This window comes from Diachasmimorpha longicaudata, chromosome 8 (assembly GCF_034640455.1).
Source record: "Diachasmimorpha longicaudata isolate KC_UGA_2023 chromosome 8, iyDiaLong2, whole genome shotgun sequence".
NCBI lineage: Eukaryota > Metazoa > Arthropoda > Insecta > Hymenoptera > Braconidae > Diachasmimorpha > Diachasmimorpha longicaudata.
In genome coordinates, this window is record NC_087232.1 from 2,171,726 (window position 1) to 2,188,738 (window position 17,013).

The 17,013-nt window shown below is 38.8% G+C and overlaps 3 protein-coding genes across 4 annotated transcripts; 2 read left to right on the plus strand and 1 right to left on the minus strand.

Annotated features, from left to right (window-relative positions):
• The first annotated feature begins 2,637 nt into the window (after nucleotides 1-2,637).
• Nucleotides 2,638-5,258, plus strand: LOC135165647 (uncharacterized). 2 transcript variants are annotated; one of them, XM_064127126.1, is made up of 3 exons: nucleotides 2,638-3,136; nucleotides 3,292-3,979; nucleotides 4,229-5,258. In XM_064127126.1, the coding sequence occupies exons 2-3, from the start codon at nucleotides 3,565-3,567 to the stop codon at nucleotides 4,261-4,263; spliced, it is 450 nt and encodes a 149-aa protein (XP_063983196.1). In that variant the 5' UTR covers nucleotides 2,638-3,136; nucleotides 3,292-3,564; the 3' UTR covers nucleotides 4,264-5,258. The 2 variants fall into 2 exon arrangements, with proteins under 2 accessions (XP_063983196.1, XP_063983195.1); XM_064127125.1 differs by having other exon boundaries at nucleotides 3,292-5,258.
• A 144-nt stretch (nucleotides 5,259-5,402) lies between these two features.
• On the plus strand, nucleotides 5,403-7,974 carry LOC135165646 (very-long-chain enoyl-CoA reductase). The gene is made up of 5 exons (XM_064127124.1): nucleotides 5,403-5,542; nucleotides 5,623-5,670; nucleotides 5,853-6,160; nucleotides 6,761-7,170; nucleotides 7,247-7,974. Exons 1-5 carry the CDS (start codon nucleotides 5,537-5,539, stop codon nucleotides 7,372-7,374), a joined length of 900 nt encoding a protein of 299 aa, XP_063983194.1. The 5' UTR covers nucleotides 5,403-5,536; the 3' UTR covers nucleotides 7,375-7,974.
• On the minus strand, nucleotides 7,577-15,002 carry LOC135165645 (cilia- and flagella-associated protein 57). Its single transcript, XM_064127123.1, has 3 exons — nucleotides 14,691-15,002; nucleotides 12,254-13,745; nucleotides 7,577-10,354 (listed from the first exon to the last, which is right to left on the minus strand). The coding sequence occupies exons 1-3, from the start codon at nucleotides 14,891-14,893 to the stop codon at nucleotides 8,738-8,740; spliced, it is 3,312 nt and encodes a 1,103-aa protein (XP_063983193.1). The 5' UTR covers nucleotides 14,894-15,002; the 3' UTR covers nucleotides 7,577-8,737.
• Nucleotides 15,003-17,013: the final 2,011 nt, after the last annotated feature.

Consider the following 17,013-nt stretch of genomic DNA (forward strand, 5'->3'; position numbering starts at 1 on the left):
CTTTTCAGGGCCCCAAATGATAAACGTGGAAAATTTAATAAAGCTCATGAATCCTCTTACCTTCCCTAATATGTATTTCCTAAAGAACGCATTCGCGTATGAACAGGATTTTTGGTAATGAATTAAAAATTCCGATTTGCCACCAAAATTTGAATCTGAATGTAAAACAAAAATTACAATTAACCTGAATTTTGCAACAGAATAAACAATTTTGGTAAACGAGAAAATATTACAAAATGTTATGAATTTATTACTCAATTTCAAAGAATTATTAACAGTGCTTCTATTACTATCGAATGTTATTGATGACTAGATAATTGAAAAACTAATAATGCGATCAATTTTATTTATTTCATTTATTTATTTGATAGTTTTATTGGGCAATTTAATGTCTTCAATTTCATATATGGGCGCTGAGCCTGGCATTACGGGTGGGGACCCGAGGAGTGCGCGAGGGAGCTGCGCACGAAATTCCCACGCGTGGGATTTTTCCCCTCATCTGGCATCACTGGTGGGAGTGGGACTGCTACTGCGGCGTTACCGGCTTGGCAGATATGCGGGGGGGTTCCGTTTGTACTTTCTCAACTGTACAGAGAATTGTCAAACGGTGAGAGCACCACTGTGCAGGGATTCAACTGTCGAAACAAAAAGCTAGGCTGTACATGTGGACCCAGCGCCACATGTTTAGGTTTACGCGCTTAAGGCCCGGTTGGAGGGATTTTTTCCAGACAAGTCCCTATGAAATTCCCTAGGAAACTGATCAAAATTGACCATTTCCAGTTTCCGAAATTACGACCGGGTTATTGGACGAAAAAATCCAATTTTGGTCACAAAAATTGAACGTTTGTTTCCGATGGATCGGAAATTAGGTCTGGAAGGAGGAAAATGAATGGAAGTATTTTTTTTTGTCATTGGAAAATCACACAAAAAAAACACCATTCTCGCCCCCTGTCCAAATTAGCACACCGTGGCACCCGGTCAATATGGCGTGGCTAACTGTCACTTGAAAAAACACTCATTATAATTATTTCAGGCACTCGACACTTTTCACACCTAATTTCCGATTCATGGGATATAATGCACTATTTTTTAAAATTATTCCTGGACCAATTTGACCACTACAGTCAGCGTAAATTCGGAAAGCCGGGATTGAAGCGATCAGCTGTAGCCATATTTTTTTAGAAATACCGCTCGAATCCGTGGGATGGCGCCACCGACGATACAAAAATTCATGACGGAGGATTCATGAGTTTTGAGGATTATTGAGTGCGGTGGATCAGGGACGTATTACGATGGGGCCCCACGGGTACCAGCCGTTAGTCCGTCTCACTCCCACGCCCCATAAATTTAATAATGTAGCGATAACAATAATAATAATAATTGTAAATAATAGTACTAATAATAATAGTGAAATAATTACGCTATTATTGTAATGAGAGGGGGTGGGGGGTTGCACCGTGTGCGGGTCCTGGAGAAATGTCTCCGCAGGGGTGGGTAAATTGACTCAGGGGGTGATTCTGAGTCGATCTGTACCTATAAATTTTGACCCCAGTTTTCCATCCTCACTACCCCTTTTCCAAGGTGGCCGACGGGGTGATTAAAAAATATTTCTACAGGTGAGTGAGGATAAAAAAATGGGGTGGATTTTTATAGGTACACATCGACTCAGAATCACCCCCTGAGTCGATTTACCCACCCCTGTGGAGACATTTTTTTCACCCCGTCGGCCATCTTGGTAAAGGGGTAGTGAGGGTGGAAAAATGGGGTCAAAACTTATAGGTACAGATCGACTCAGAATCACCCCCTGAGTCGATTTACCCGTCCCTGTGGAGACATTTTTTTCACCCCGTCGGCCATCTTGGTAAAGGGGTAGTGAGGGTGGAAAAATGGGGTCAAAACTTATATAGGTACAGATCGACTCAGAATCACCCCCTGAGTCGATTTACCCACCCTTGTAGAGACATTTTTTTTTACCCCGTCGGTCGGCTTACAAATTATGTGATGAGGGTGGGAAAATTGGGTAGTAATGTATATGTGTATATGGGGGTCGAATTTTTTATTTTATGACCCCATGACATAATTTTGAAAAGGGTTGGTAAGGGTGGGAAAAGTACATTGCCGTTTTGCGTACATCCCCCCCCGCACTCCCGCCGCGTGGTTTCGCTATTAACCCCCATTCAACCTCCGCGGCAAACCCCATGGAATTTTCGAATGAAAAAACAAATGAAAAAATTTTTAGGGGCCCTCCAAAACTCCTTCTTTGATGTCGCCCTGATTTCCAGCGAATGCCGTAGTTACCGACAGGGCATCGCGTGAGATCAAGCTTCTGGGTTTGACCGCGAAGTGGGAGGGCGTAAAGTCACCAATTGTAAAAAAATTCCCTCCATCCGGGCCTTAAACCTAGAAAAAGAATGGAGCAATCTGGGGAATTCTAGTCGTAACTAGCTGATTCCGCGACCAACTGTACAAACAGAGAGCATCGGGGCCCCAGGTAGTTAATTCCACATAGGTAAAAATTGATCAGTTTCTCCATTCAAGCCCTTTGAAGGTCCATTGAAGACCATGGATATTCAATCAATTCGGTTGATAGTCAATATTTATTTTTTTATTAATTAAAAACTTTTTCAGGCAAAAGTTAGCACCCCATTTTTTATTTTTCGATTGAATGTCAAAAGTAACCTCGTCATTGGATTGAAAATTGTTTGCAGGTCATATATAGTCCATCGTGATTAGTCTATCAATCATCATTTAGGGCTATTAATTAATTAAAGAATATTGCTCGGACGGACGAGTGTGCATGCGCATGAGCACGTGCGCTACGCGTGTCGCGTTATTCATACTACGTTAATTTTCATCTATTGCCAATCATTTTTATCTTCAATCATTATTTGAATTCGTTTGCCAAAAGAAGGTCTATCCTACTCGTGAGTTTCCAATTTAAGGAGGGTGATCCCGAATTTTTTATAAAAATATCTGTTCAGTTAAAAAAGGTGATATCGAGTAAATAGCGGACAGACAGGTCATTGATGGTTCATTGTATATTAGTTCGAACTATGTCCTTTATTTTGTCCTTAAAAATAAGAAGTCTTCAACATTCTCTGTGATTCTATCATGATGGAGACATTCATAAATAATCGTAAGATTTCAACATTCTTCATGATTCATCACGAACTTTTTGGTGGTTTATCATAACAGATCTCTTGAAATTTAAAGCTTAAATATCCATTATTTGCATTCAACGAACGCACTGGACAATTTAGGACTTAATCATACATTAAAGTTATTTTGCAGGCTGCGATTTCCTGACAACGTAGATAAAACCTTTTGGTCGAATCTTCGCAGACCCGGATACAGTCTGAACCGCAGTAGAGTGGCCATCATATAATAGCCAATTTGCTAGTGTCCAACAATATCCAACGTATCTGTCTTCAGTGTAAGCAATTATTCCCGCTAATCGACACGATTTCTCGTGATAATTGGAGGTGTAAAGAAAAATGATCTTCCCTGGATACTGATGTGAAAGAGTTTTATACTACCAACAATTCTGAAGATGACAAATCCAATATGGAGTCGGTGAAATTGCTTAAAAGTGGTGAGTTACTACCTGGCGTCATAATTGAGGAGGAGTTGCTCCACGTTTCCCAAACATCTAGCATCGATTCAATTCTGCATATTCTGTGGTGCACTGCAATCAATGATGATAGCTATGGATTACTCATTAAATTCCCTAATACTGATAATCGAGCGTTGGACTTGATTGTAAAATTAATTAATAATGAGAATCCTGAGTCTGTTTATGAGAACAGAGCACTGATTCTGCGGTCCCTCAGTGAAGTAGGAATCTGTCGGAGTAAGACCGAAGTAGATTTCGGTATACAATCAATCCATTTGACAGTATGTGGTACGCCAGTTGATATCTGGAAAACGTGTATTGATACTGAGCCTACTGAAGAGAGATTATACGAATATGATGCCTGTGGTAAATATATCAGAAAAATTCCAGCTTTGTCCCCTGATTATAAGAGACCACCACGAAGCTATGATGGGTTGCAAAAAGCCGTAACAATAAAAAATATTATATGGGTTGCAAAACCGTAACAATAAGAAATATTATAGAGCCCTGCGAAAAAAATATCTGATTAAGTTCAAAGAGTGAATAACCATCATCGATACAATAAATTAATTCATTAACAATTAATTAATTATTTGAAAAAAACGGGGCATGTAGCTTCCATGCACATTCTCGTTAGTATTTTAGGTTGAGCATCCCTTGACAGAACGTTGAAAGATGATTATTGGATTACTATCGCCATCTATAAAACATAAAAATTTTGTGTTACAACAAAATTATGATAGAGGACATTCGCATTCCTTTCTCCGATCGGTAATTTTCACAACAGGTAAAGAAATTCTCTTTTTCAGTTCCCTACAGTGATGCTAGATGGCCCTACCCCCGAAACTTCTGGGGAAAATGGCCGCCACTTCCTGTACCATTCTTTGCGGATGTACCTATTTTAGACCCATCCCCCCCCCCAGTTGAATCCCTGCACAGTGGTGCTCTCACCGTCTGAAAATTCTGTGTACAGTTGACCATTTGTACAGTTGAACAAGTACAAACGGAGCCCCCCCTGAAATTTCAAAGATATAGGCTCTAGGCATCTCGCATTTTATCTCTGGTTCGGCCTCCTGGTCCCTCTTCTTCATCATTCAGTCAATCCTCTTTGAAATTACTATCACATAACAACGTCAACATCATAACTGCGTTTTCCATCAGACTGTTATGTCATAAACATTGTTTTCCAGGGAAAATGATCGAAATTAAATTTCCAAATAAATTCAAAGTCCCTTTCGCATGCAACAACAATAGACAACAATAGATTTAACTCTATTCTGCGATGAGAAATGGCTCATTTAAATCGAATACAGTGGCTCACAGATTCAATTCATTTTAACCCTCAAAATCCAAAATTTGAATAGCCACAATCACAAATTCCGCTGCCACCCGAACGAAAATTGTTTCGTTGACTAGCATCAGTAATGGTAAAATAACTGTCATTGTTTACAAACTTGTTCACCTTGATGATAAGGTTTGTATTCACTACTAAAAAATAAAAACCAGCTCGTTTGACAATTTATGCGATGTTTGATTAACGAGAACCGGCCAAAGGTCACTATATTACCGATCATATTGCTATATTACCGAATTCATCGAGAATTCATTATCAGGAATTTTAATTTTATCTAATCAAAAAAATTATTGCGTCTCATTCAACCGAATAAAAACTACAGAATCTCAAACCGACCACTAGGAGTTAAATTTTAAAGTAAATTGCACTTCAAAAAATCATAATTTTTGGAAAAAAATTCTTCAGAAATGCATGACATGGTGTTTTTTAATTTTTTGTCGTACGAAACAACGGCGCCACCACACGAGTAAACCGAAAGTGAAGGAGACGTGGATACAATCTAATACCTGAGGCCTCAGACGGCTTATTCTGTTAGTGAAGAAAACGTCGAGGAATAATTCCCAAAAAAAATGGAGGTAATTATCATGTAAATAAGAGACTCATGACCCTGCTGTATTCTATAATTTTGATTGTTAACAAAAAAATTAATTTGCAGATCGAAATTGTTGGGGCGCGAAACTCACACCCCATAACAACCATCAGAGTGAGTAAGCAATTAATTTTTTCATTCTTAGAATAATGAAAAACAAAAACAATCAGTGAGTGAAGTCAACATATTACTGACAATTGTTCATCTGTTTGTGTCCATTTTTGGGTAAATCGTATTGGTTAGGGCGGTTCATGTCAGAAATAATAATAAACTTATCAATATAAATTCATTTTCAGGTGACGGAGAGCACGACAATTGGGGAAATAAAAAAGGAATTGAATAAACAGAAGAAAGCACCGTACGTAGAACGTCAGAGCCTTCGGGCGGAGTCAAAGGGCAAGTCATTATCAGACGCGGAGACAGTCAAGTCATTGGGGCTCAAGAATTCCTCAAAACTTTATTACAAAGATCTTGGCCCTCAGATTGGATGGAAAACAGTCTTTTTGGCTGAATATGCTGGTCCTCTGGTTGTTTATCTGTGGGTTTACACGAGACCCTGGATGTTCTATGGGGAAGCGAGTGATAAAGCTGGACCTGTCGTTCAGTGAGTGAAGTTTCACATTCTGAATTCATGAATTTCATGAATAATTCAAGCCTCATTAATTTCTATCGAGATTTCATTATTGGGAAACATTTGATTCGACAGGGGAATTAACATTTTTTCCTAGGAAACGGTTTTCCTTTTTTTCTGAAAATGTTACACAATAGGTTATGTAAACAAAATCTCAGAACATTCGAAATTTACGTTTTGAAATTCTTATACATCTGACCACTGGTTTCTTTCAAATCTTCGTTTTTTCCTTGTTATTTTTCCCAAATTTAAGGACGAAAAGTCGTATAAAACACTTTCCCTGGGGAAATAAAATAAATTTTATAACTAGAACTGTTTTAGTCAATTCTAGTTTTTCAATTATTTTTTTGTCAATATGTCCGAAAACAAAGGAGATAGCAAAATTACATTAAACAGCTTTTTGAAATACAAATAAAAATGAAACCTCCAGAAAAAAGTTCGGCTTAAATCCTCTATCGTCCTTGAATTCAGAAATCTACTCTCAAAAATAAACAAAAAGTCGATTGGACTTCAATCCATTAACCCCAATCCTGCATAATTCAATCCTATCATCACTTTATTGAATGATTTCAGTTACGCCGCAGTCTGTTGGAGCATCCATTATTTAAAAAGAATTCTGGAGACACTGTTTGTCCATCGTTTCAGTCACACAACAATGCCACTTCGAAATTTATTCAAAAATTGCTCCTACTACTGGCTGTTCACGATGTACGTCGCATATCATGTAAATCACCCACTGTACACATCACCCAGTGGTGCTGCCTCGGCGATTGGTCTTGTAATATTCATAATTTGCGAATTGGGTAATCTGGCTATACACTTGGCCCTAAGAGATCTCAGGCCACCAGGCACAACAGTCAGAAAGATTCCCCAGGCATCTGGTAATCCACTGACAGCTCTCTTCAACTCGGTTTCATGTCCCAATTATACTTACGAAGTTGGAAGTTGGATTGGATTCACGATAATGACGAAATGTCTTCCAGGTGAATTACTCGTTGGTTTTTTTACAGGAATTTTCTTATACAAGACATGACGAATGTATTTACTTATTTATTTTAGCTGCACTGTTTACATTGGCTGGTGCTTACCAAATGAGCATTTGGGCGTTGGGAAAACATCGAGCGTACAAGAGAGAATTCCCAAATTATCCCAAGAATCGAAAAGCCATCGTTCCTGGTTTACTTTAAGTCAGTGATGTCTGTATCACTTAAGGTTGTGGTCGTGTAAATTATTCACTGGACAGTTTTTGTTTTGATTTTTATGATGAATAGTTGAGAAAAGTAACTGCAAAACGATCACTTTTTGGTTGAGATTGTCGGTTTTGAATTTGAGATGAAAATTTTCGAAATTCTAAAAAGGTTTCAGGTATTTAAATGGAGATGTTCCGAATGTTTTTAATCGTTTTTTTAGATAATTTTTCATTTAAAAATTGTTTGGGGTAGAAACCGCGTCGGTGGATACAGCAGAATGAAATTAAATCGATTGACTGATTTGATTTTGAGGAATAATTAGAGGGAGTTAATGAATTGACATAATTGAATTCAACTAGATTGTTTTACGGTACATAAACTTTTTACAGAGACTGTCAAATGATGACAACCTTAATATTAAGGCATTTATTTCAATTCCTTTAGAGTAGCACTACAATAAATGTACAATAAATGAAAAAAAATTTTTTTTTTCATTATTTACCACAAAATTTATAAGTTCATATAACTGCATTAAAAAAACAAAAAATTGATAGAAAGTGTAAGAGATTCTCGAAAATGCAATTGCTTTCAAAATCATTTTTTTAAATCGTTTTCTTCAATTTAATTTACCGTTTTGCCTATTTTAAATACCAGATTTAAGCCAGTGTTTTACGTTGAAAACAACATTTCCATGATATCCAGAAATTAAATCTGATTTTTTCATCATGAAATGTGACAAACTCAAGACAATTTCTGATACTTCATAAGAAATGATCCTTCGTTTATTAAAAAATCATAAGAAACACACGCTTAAAAAATATATAACTGCTTTGTACAATTTAATATAGACGATACTAATTGGATACTATAATATTCAAATTTTTCGCGTGCAATTCAGTTGGAAAATTAAGAACAAGTATTGCAAATATTCAGAAGTATACTAAAGTCAGCATAAGTTTTAACATCGGGTATAACCCGAAGTCTACCCCCTCCCTTCTTCGCGCATGCGTAATTTCAGGATATTACCGCGTTACCCACATGACGGGAGAGGGGAGGGGAGACTTCGGGTTATACCCGATGTTAAAACTTATGCTGACTTTAGAATAGCAGACATGGGTCGTAGGGTAGAGCTACTTTAAATTGTTCTTTTTATTTAAGTTTGGTATTACCTTATTACAGTAATTTATGCTCAATTGGTTGGTTCTCTTTTTTCATCGTCTTAATAAATCATCTTTTATAAAATATTTTCATCTGTTTATTCCTCAAATAATATACTGCTCTTCCCAAATTACTGAATTTATATGATTAAACATTTGGGAAGTAAAATAACAGCCCATTCTGTCGAAAATAAGCAATTCCCTCAGGTTTTTTTCTTTTGACGAACAAAGGGCCTCTTCAGTGACTCAATAGTTTTCTCCAAATGTGCCCTCTGCCTGATAAGTTCACGTTCAACATCTAGACTAGCCTGTCGACTCCTGTGCATCTCCTCATCACTGCTATAGCGATTATAAAGATTCTTCACAGCGACCTTGAGAGCTTGGGGCTGTTGAATAACAGCAGCGGCATCCGCCAAGTCCTTCTGGATTCTCTTCACCAGCGACCGATGATCCTTATTTACCTGCATTTCCACCTGAACCTCCTGCTTAACCCCACTCAATTTATCCTTCATATTACCGATCTCCAACTGTAAATTTTTGTTCTCCCCATTAATCCCCAGCAATTCCGCCTCCATCATCATCAATTTATCCCTCAGCTCCTTGATTTCATCGTCCTTCGGCTCAATCTGATCCTTCAGTTCCGTAATTTTGTAGTTCAAGACAAATTTATACTTTTCAAGCTCATAATTACTCGTCTTCAATTCGTAAACATTCTTCTCCTTCTCCTGAATGGCAGCATCTCGTTCACTGATCTCCCCCTTCAGATCCATCACCTCTTTTTCCAACTGTTCAATGGTCTTCTGGTACTGGTGCTGTTCCCCTTGTAAATTACTAATAGTTCTCTTCAAGTCCTGGATTTCCTTCTGATTAGCTGCATATTTGTTCCTCAGAACACCAGCCTCTCCCTTCAGCTTCAAGTTCGCCTGACGTTCCTGATACAAAAGACTCTCATATCCAGACCTGATATCCATGATCTCCCTGTCAGCATCATTCTCGATCTGATCCTTGATCCTCTCGTGTATTCGAACCTGGTGAGACATCTCCTCGTGAAATTCCTGGAGTTGAATTCCCTTCTCATGCAGCAGTGCCTCGTATTTCTTAATGGTCTCCTGGAGTTCCTCTGCACACGCTACTGAAACTTCCTCGAGTTGTCTTTCATAATCCTTTCTCATCGCGTTAGTCTTGCCCTCAAAGGCCGAATATTTATCGTACTCAACGATCAATTTGCTGTCGTAACTGATCTCCATGTCCTTCACCGATTTCTCATGGGCTGTCTTCATCTTCGCGATCTCAAAGTTGATGTTATTGAGCTCGTTGGTACGATCCTCGTGGAGTTTATCGATCTTCAACTTGAGCTCTTCAATGGCTTCGCAGTAACCTTGATGTACCAGACGCATCTTGTCGTTGTGCTGCACCTCGATCTGTCGCATTTTGTACGCAGCTTCGGTCTCCAGTTCCTTGATTCTAGTTGTAAGCTCTTGAATCGACTGAATTTTGTCACCAAGGTCGTTTTTACCGATTAAAATTTCACTCGTGTACTGATCACCAGAGTCTAGTGTGGCTTCAGGGAAAACTACCTTCCAGAAGCACAAACTTCCGTCATCACCGACGGATATGAGGTTCTGCTCGTTGAAGGAGAGACTGATGTTTGTAATGTTTGTAGAATGAATATGGAAATCCTTGTACTCGAGGGATTCTAGAAGAGGGACTTTGAAGGAGAGGATGACACCCCCGGGACAAGTGGCGAAGAACAATGAGTCGTTCTTTCCCAGGAGAAGAAACGCCAGGTCGTTTTTCGTCATGGCTAGCTCTCGAACAACCTGTAATCATATGCCATTCCAAACTAATCTGACTAGATTAAGAAGGAAAAATTCTGGCAATTGGTGAACGTATTTTTTTAACTAAAAACGCTGTCAGGATGACTTGAGGCCACATTCTCAAGCGGATCGCTCCATCACTACTCGATGGTTAGTCGATTGGGCATCGACTTGAGCATTTGGGCAATGGCTGGTTGATCATTAATCGATGATCGACTGCTGGTCAATTGCTAGTCGCTACCACTCGATCAATGGAAAAAACATCGGCTAGTACTTGACTGATATCGATAACTCGGTGCTTTAATGCATATTCGGGGTCGAAAATGTGAACGATCGAATATCTTATTGTAAAATTATCTCACATAATAGTATATTTTGATAAAAGTGCGACGGGGTGGCAAAGAGTGTGAAACGAGGGTGGAACGATATTGCCAATCTCATGAGTGTTTATGTGTGTTTATGGACCTCGGGATATCTGGCCTCAAACCATTCAGACAATTCAATTTTGATTTTATTCCGACGTTTCGCATTTGTTTGTTTTGCAATTTTTCACATATAATACCACAAGTGGTTCAAAATTATCGAATATTTCCCGATAGATTCGTTGCAAACAAATGAAGGAGTCAAGTTTTTCAGGCTAAAAAATCACGAGTGCGAAGCACGAGTGATTTTTCCTGAAAAACTTGACGACTTCATTTGTATGCAGGGAACCTAGAGGGAAATATTCTATAATTTTGAAGCTCGAGTGGTATTCAGGGGATTATTTTTCCCACCCAAATTTCAGCCAATAGAATTGCACCATTCGACGTTATTTTGTATAGTCAACACGGTATTTCAGCGGATATTCTTGGAAATTTCACTGGAAATTTTGCATGTTGATATATATAAAAAAAAACAAATGTTGAAGTAACCCTCAATTGTATCTGACAGATTAAATGGCAATTCGTTGAAAATTATGTCTCATGGTGCAATTCTATCGGCCAAGATTTGGATGCAAAAAATAATCCCCCGAATACCACTCGAGCTTCAAAATTATAGAATATTTCCCTCTAGGTTCCCTGCATACAAATGAAGTCGTCAAGTTTTTCAGGAAAAATCACTCGTGCTTCGCACTCGTGATTTTTTAGCCTGAAAAACTTGACTCCTTCATTTGTTTGCAACGAATCTATCGGGAAATATTCGATAATTTTGAACCACTTGTGGTATTATATGTGATTATTTTTCCTATCCAAATTTCGGCCAAGAAAATTGTGCCATTACATGAAAAGAGGTTTATTTGGTTAAGTGTCGTTTGTTTACCAAAATATTCAAAAAATTATCGCATGTAATACCACAAGAGCTCCGAAATTATCGGATATTTCCCGATAGGTTCGTTGCAAACAAATGAACGTGTCAAGTTTTCCAGTTTAAAAATCACGAGCGCGAAGCGCGAGTGATTTTTCTGGAAAACTTGACGAGCTTATTTGTTTGCAGGGAACCTTGAGGGAAATATCAGATAATTTCGAAGTTCGAGTGGTATTCGGGGGATTATTTTTTGCATCCAAATCTTGGCCGATAGAATTGCACCATGAGACATAATTTTCAACGAATTGCCATTTAATCTGTCAGATACAATTGAGGGTTACTTCAACATTTGTTTTTTTTTATATATATCAACATGCAAAATTTCCAGTGAAATTTCCAAGAATATCCGCTGAAATACCGTGTTGACTATACAAAATAACGTCGAATGGTGCAATCCTATTGGCCAAGATTTGGATGGGAAAAATAATCGCTGATATTCGAGGTAGGCTATACAAAATATCAACAAATGGTGCAATTCTATTGGCTGAAATTTGGGTGGGAAAAATAATCAGGATTAAACCCTAAGCGTTTGAAGGTATTCATCATGACATTACAAACCGAATCATCTTTGATCTCATAGATGTTGTTGATTCCGTGATTGACGATGCAGTAAATCGACGAAGCGTCTGCATTGAGTCCAACTCCACCAATAGTGACGTTCTTCAGGATAATTTCTCCCGTTCTGTTTCCAGTGGTGATGTCCCAGGTGTAAACGCCGCCCTCGAGTCCAACGGAAACGAGTCTAAAATCCTGTTGGGACCAAATGATGTGGCTGATCTTTCCTGTGTGTCCCCTCAACAAGAATTTACTAGAGAAGTTGATAGTCGTATACACGTGGATGATGTTGCCATTGACAGCAGCAAAAAGGTGTCCACCATTGCTGAATTTTACAATCTTGCAAGACCTGATGGGAAACTCCTGCATCGTCAACAGATCATCAATGGTGATAGTCATGAATCGAAGTTTGTCGGTAAAACCGATGAGGCAGAATAGACCAATGGGGTGCAGTGCCACTGAGTAGATATTCTCCTGGTACTGCTTAACCATTACCAAGTTCTCAGACTCGTAATCCCAAATCCTGACGCTTCTGTCATCGTCCCCTGAGGTAATGAAGATGGATTTCCAGGCGCACATGGAGAGACTGTTGATAGGGCCGTGATGGAGAGCCTGTCCCATAATCTCCAGGTCCTCAGGTATCACATCCATCATGAGATTGGAAGCCCATAACCTAGCGGAGAACAGTTGGGACCAGCCAGTGGTGACAATCAGACGATCGGAACTGGGATTTACGTTTATTGAATTTATCTCGTACAAAGCCTCGGTGAGTTCTGTGGACTTGGTGATCTGTCTTGGCACCGTGAATACGTGTTTGTAAAGGAACTTGTGCTGTCCATCCTTCTCGAAGACGACGATTTTTCCGGGGCCATAGCCGAAAGTAAATCCCTTTGGAAAAGATGTCAAGGCGCGAATTTCCTCGTTTGTTTTCTCCGCCGACGGCTGAATGACGAATTCTTCTCGCAGTTTGAGATTCATCACGGTGACTTCCTTCATTTTGAAGATGTTCTTGAGGTCACCATTCTCCATGAAGAGAATGCGACCGTCTTCGGTACCCGCCAGAAGACGATCAGTGTTGAGCCAGCAAATCGACGAGATCAAGAGATTCTCAGCTTTGGAGAAGCCGTAGGGTCGCCAGATGGTCTCTGAGCACGTCAGGAACTTGAAGGAGAATCTTCCGGCCAGAGCCACAACAGCAATGTCCCCAGGATTGCAGGATATTTGGTGGATGAAGGCCAATGGATTCTGGGGGTTGAGAACTTTAATTGTCGACTCGACTTTTCCCTTCTCCCAGGCATAAAACAACATTGTTTGGTCTGGTGTGTCTGTCACCGCTGCGAGGTACTTGTTGTCGAAGCTGAAGGAGATGCAGGTGAAGTGGGTGACTTCAGGACAGTCGTAGGGAATACCCAGGTTCTTCCTACGACGGAGACTGTGAACGTCGTAAATTGAGATCGTCGGCTTGTCGCCCACATCGCACAGGGCCACGTATTTCCTTTTCAAGGGTCAAAACATTTTGGTGAGTTGGGGGTATTTTTGGGGGATCGGGCGGAAACGAGACCAATTTTTCCTAGCGATAAAATTAACTTAGCATTTCTTTGAAGAATTTAAGACGCTCTTGGAGTGCATAATTGTTATATTTCGATACAAGTGTGACGGGGTGGTAACGAGTGTGAAGTTGCTACCAATCACACGAGTTAAAATACTCCGTCGCATGTGTGTTCGAACTATAGTTTTTGTCAGCGAAATTACGTTCAGCGAGCGGCGAAACGGGCCATTTTTTGTTTACTAGTAACCGAAAAGGTACTTTTTGACACGGGCTAAACTTAGCAGCAGTGACAAAATATACTATTATGATATCATAAGCGTTTAGAACATTCAATGTCATCATGAATTGGAAAATTTAAAAAAATGAAACTTGAGAAAAAAACAAATAAGACGGATTCTGACCAATTATCACTTTCCGGCGGCCCGCAAAGAATTTATTCTTGGATCCAAAAAATTTGTAATTTTTTTCACAAATATCAAGTGTCATAGTTGGAAAATTTCGCTTTGCTCTTCATTTACTTCAAAATTTAGACGCTCCAGGTATTAGGAAGCATGTAAAAAAATATAGAAAATATATATTCCAATCGGCTATGGAGAGATGAAGATTTTCTTTTTTTTACTTATTGAAATCGGTTGAATAGTACAGTAATCATGGTAAAAGAACTTAGAAAAATTGAAAAAATCATATCGTAAAATCATAAATCTCTGTAGTGGATCATTTCAAAAATCTGAAAAAAATTGAAGATAGATTTTCAGGGATCTTTATCTCTAAAAAAATGGCCGTCAATTTTTGAAGAAGTCGGAGTCAACGAATGGTCAATTTGACATAGGATCCTATAGAGAACTTTTCTCAACTGCATTTTTGAGGAAGAAATCGTTTAAATAAACTCACTTATTCGGAGTAACTGCGATTAGATTAATTTGGTACTTCTCCGGGAGACGAAGCAGTCGCTGATGTTTCTCGTGAAAGTTGTGTATGGCCAGGGCATTGCCAACCGGATACAAAATGTCATTATCAGTGATGTAATGAGCATTGTTTATAACATCGGTTTTCAATCCGAAAAACACTCTGCTCTGCAGAAGAGGCGTCGTCATAGCAATTATTATTTCACAAGTTTTTTTCGTATCAAAAACGATGATTTGATTGTTACAATGGTAATGACAAAAGTTGTCAACTGCATGACATTTCGGATAGTTGCACGAGAGCGAGTGATGTCAAAAGATTTCATTGTTTACTGTTGTCATGACAACAGTATTCAAAATATCGATTTTATCGCTGAATTCTGGGATGAGTTATTTGGAGATTTAATTGTAGGGAATGGACTAAGGTGCTGTGCTCAAATAGGGCTACAGCTGTGGAAAATTATAGATCTTTTTCGTGGAAAGACCTGCTTTTTTACGCCTGTACGGAAAGTTTGTACTTTGCTCGCTGATGAGCGGGAGTAAAGTGAGCGCCTCTGTCCTTGAATGAAATGTCAGTCGCTCGGTCGGAAAGTACTCGCTTTTCGACCGCTCTTCAGATAGTAAAATTCAAAGTTTCCTTTGCATGCGTATGGATAAATCGTATGTTGACCACGGGGAAAAAAAAAGATGTTGAGCCTTCTTACTGTAGTTCTGTCCGGACGTCGGAATTTTACCGATCGGATAGACTGTTCCACCGGCTGCATAACTTACATATCTGATTGGACATTTTCACTGTTGGCAAGCCTGCAGGTTGAAGAATCATAAGCCCAAAGAATTACTGTGGGTAAAAACCTGATCGGTAAGTTGATGCACCATTCATCGGTAAGACAAATATCTAATTTCTTAGCTATCGATGATATCCCATTATAATGGTCAGTATAAAAATACTTTTTTGTCATTGCTGATATATGCAGCCTTTGTCGAAAAGTGCCTCTTCATTTACAGGGAAACGAAAAATGACACAATTTGCCACTCGCTGACCGTAACATTACTAACAAAAAGCATAATTTGGATGCGCGTACGACGGGGTGTTTAACTCGTGTGATTGACAGCCCTCAGGTTCACCTCGGGCCGTCAACTTCACACTCGTTGCCACCCCCTCGCATTTGTGTTCAAATATACTATTTCCCCGAGTATTGAGCACTGTTTTCAACGCAATCTGTAAAAAGTGTCAGGTTACGCATGTTCTACATACGCAACACTGAACTGTCCACCAATGAGGTTGAAAAATGAAATTTGGTTTTATAATGTAGACCCTCACTGTGAACTCTCCAAACTCATGAGGTAGTGGAGAAAAAGCCGCGAAAAGGGGGGGGGAGATTGATTTAGGCTTCGCGGCCAATGGCGCCATCTAAGAGTACCCCTTGTCAACCGATCAGACAACGTGGAATCGCGGGAGGTATAGGTCTTCGGTAGGTAAACAGTCCAGGGAGTGGCTGACATCATGGTGGAGCCGTTCTCAGCTCTAAACAAAATCCCTGGATCTTCTCGCGAAAAAAGGCCATGAGCTGGGGCATTTATACTTAGACTTGAGTTAACTTCGGCTGTCCAAATTAGGTTTAACAATTTGATTTTTAAATACATGCCGATGTCAAATTAACATTAAGAGTAGTCGGTAGTAATGAGATTTTACGTGTTTAAACGATTGTAATTCCGTGTCACGAGATATGTACTATAAGGGTCTAGACCAAAGGGAAACAAAATGTAAAAACCCGAGGGTATAAATATGAGCAATAAAATAAAATAAATAATAAATTTTGGTTTCTTGGGATTATATCGCTCGCCTTCGCCTTGCTATAAATCCCCCACGAGGTCTAAAAGACTTTCCTGCACTTGTTAAATAATCACCAATATCTAAAAATAGTTTCAATAAAATAATTTCCACGAAGCAGTTAAATTTTCAATTGAATAAAAATAATGAATATTATTACTATCAGTTGCATCACTCATTTTTTTTAATTTTAAAAACATTTTTTGGAAGAATTAAAAAATTTCAGAAAATCAATTAAATTTTAGTCAATGACGATAAAAAATACTACTTAATCAACTTTTTCGTTAATACCAAAAAAATCGTGAATAAGAAGTAGGTCAGATAAGAGGTCCGATTTTCAGATTTTCTTGTTGACAAAACTCAACAAAACCCTACTTCAAATAGGAACGATTAACATAATTAAGTTGTAACTCTTTGTATAAAAAAAATACACCTTTCGGTACTTATCTAAATTGGTAATTGGATATGACAAAACTAAACA

Bases quoted from the DNA above. Each gene is read 5' to 3' on its own strand.
- LOC135165647 (XM_064127125.1), top strand. From the start codon at position 3,565: ATGGAGTCGGTGAAATTGCTTAAAAGTGGTGAGTTACTACCTGGCGTC.
- LOC135165646 (XM_064127124.1), top strand. The intron at 5,671-5,852 runs GTGAGTAAGCAA...ATTCATTTTCAG, and splicing joins ACCCCATAACAACCATCAGA to GTGACGGAGAGCACGACAAT. The intron at 6,161-6,760 runs GTGAGTGAAGTT...GAATGATTTCAG, and splicing joins AAAGCTGGACCTGTCGTTCA to TTACGCCGCAGTCTGTTGGA.
- LOC135165645 (XM_064127123.1), bottom strand. From the start codon at position 14,893: ATGACGACGCCTCTTCTGCAGAGCAGAGTGTTTTTCGGATTGAAAACC. The intron at 13,746-14,690 runs GTGAGTTTATTT...ACCCTTGAAAAG, and splicing joins ATCGCAGTTACTCCGAATAA to GAAATACGTGGCCCTGTGCG. The intron at 10,355-12,253 runs GTTTGTAATGTC...ATATGATTACAG, and splicing joins ATGAGATCAAAGATGATTCG to GTTGTTCGAGAGCTAGCCAT.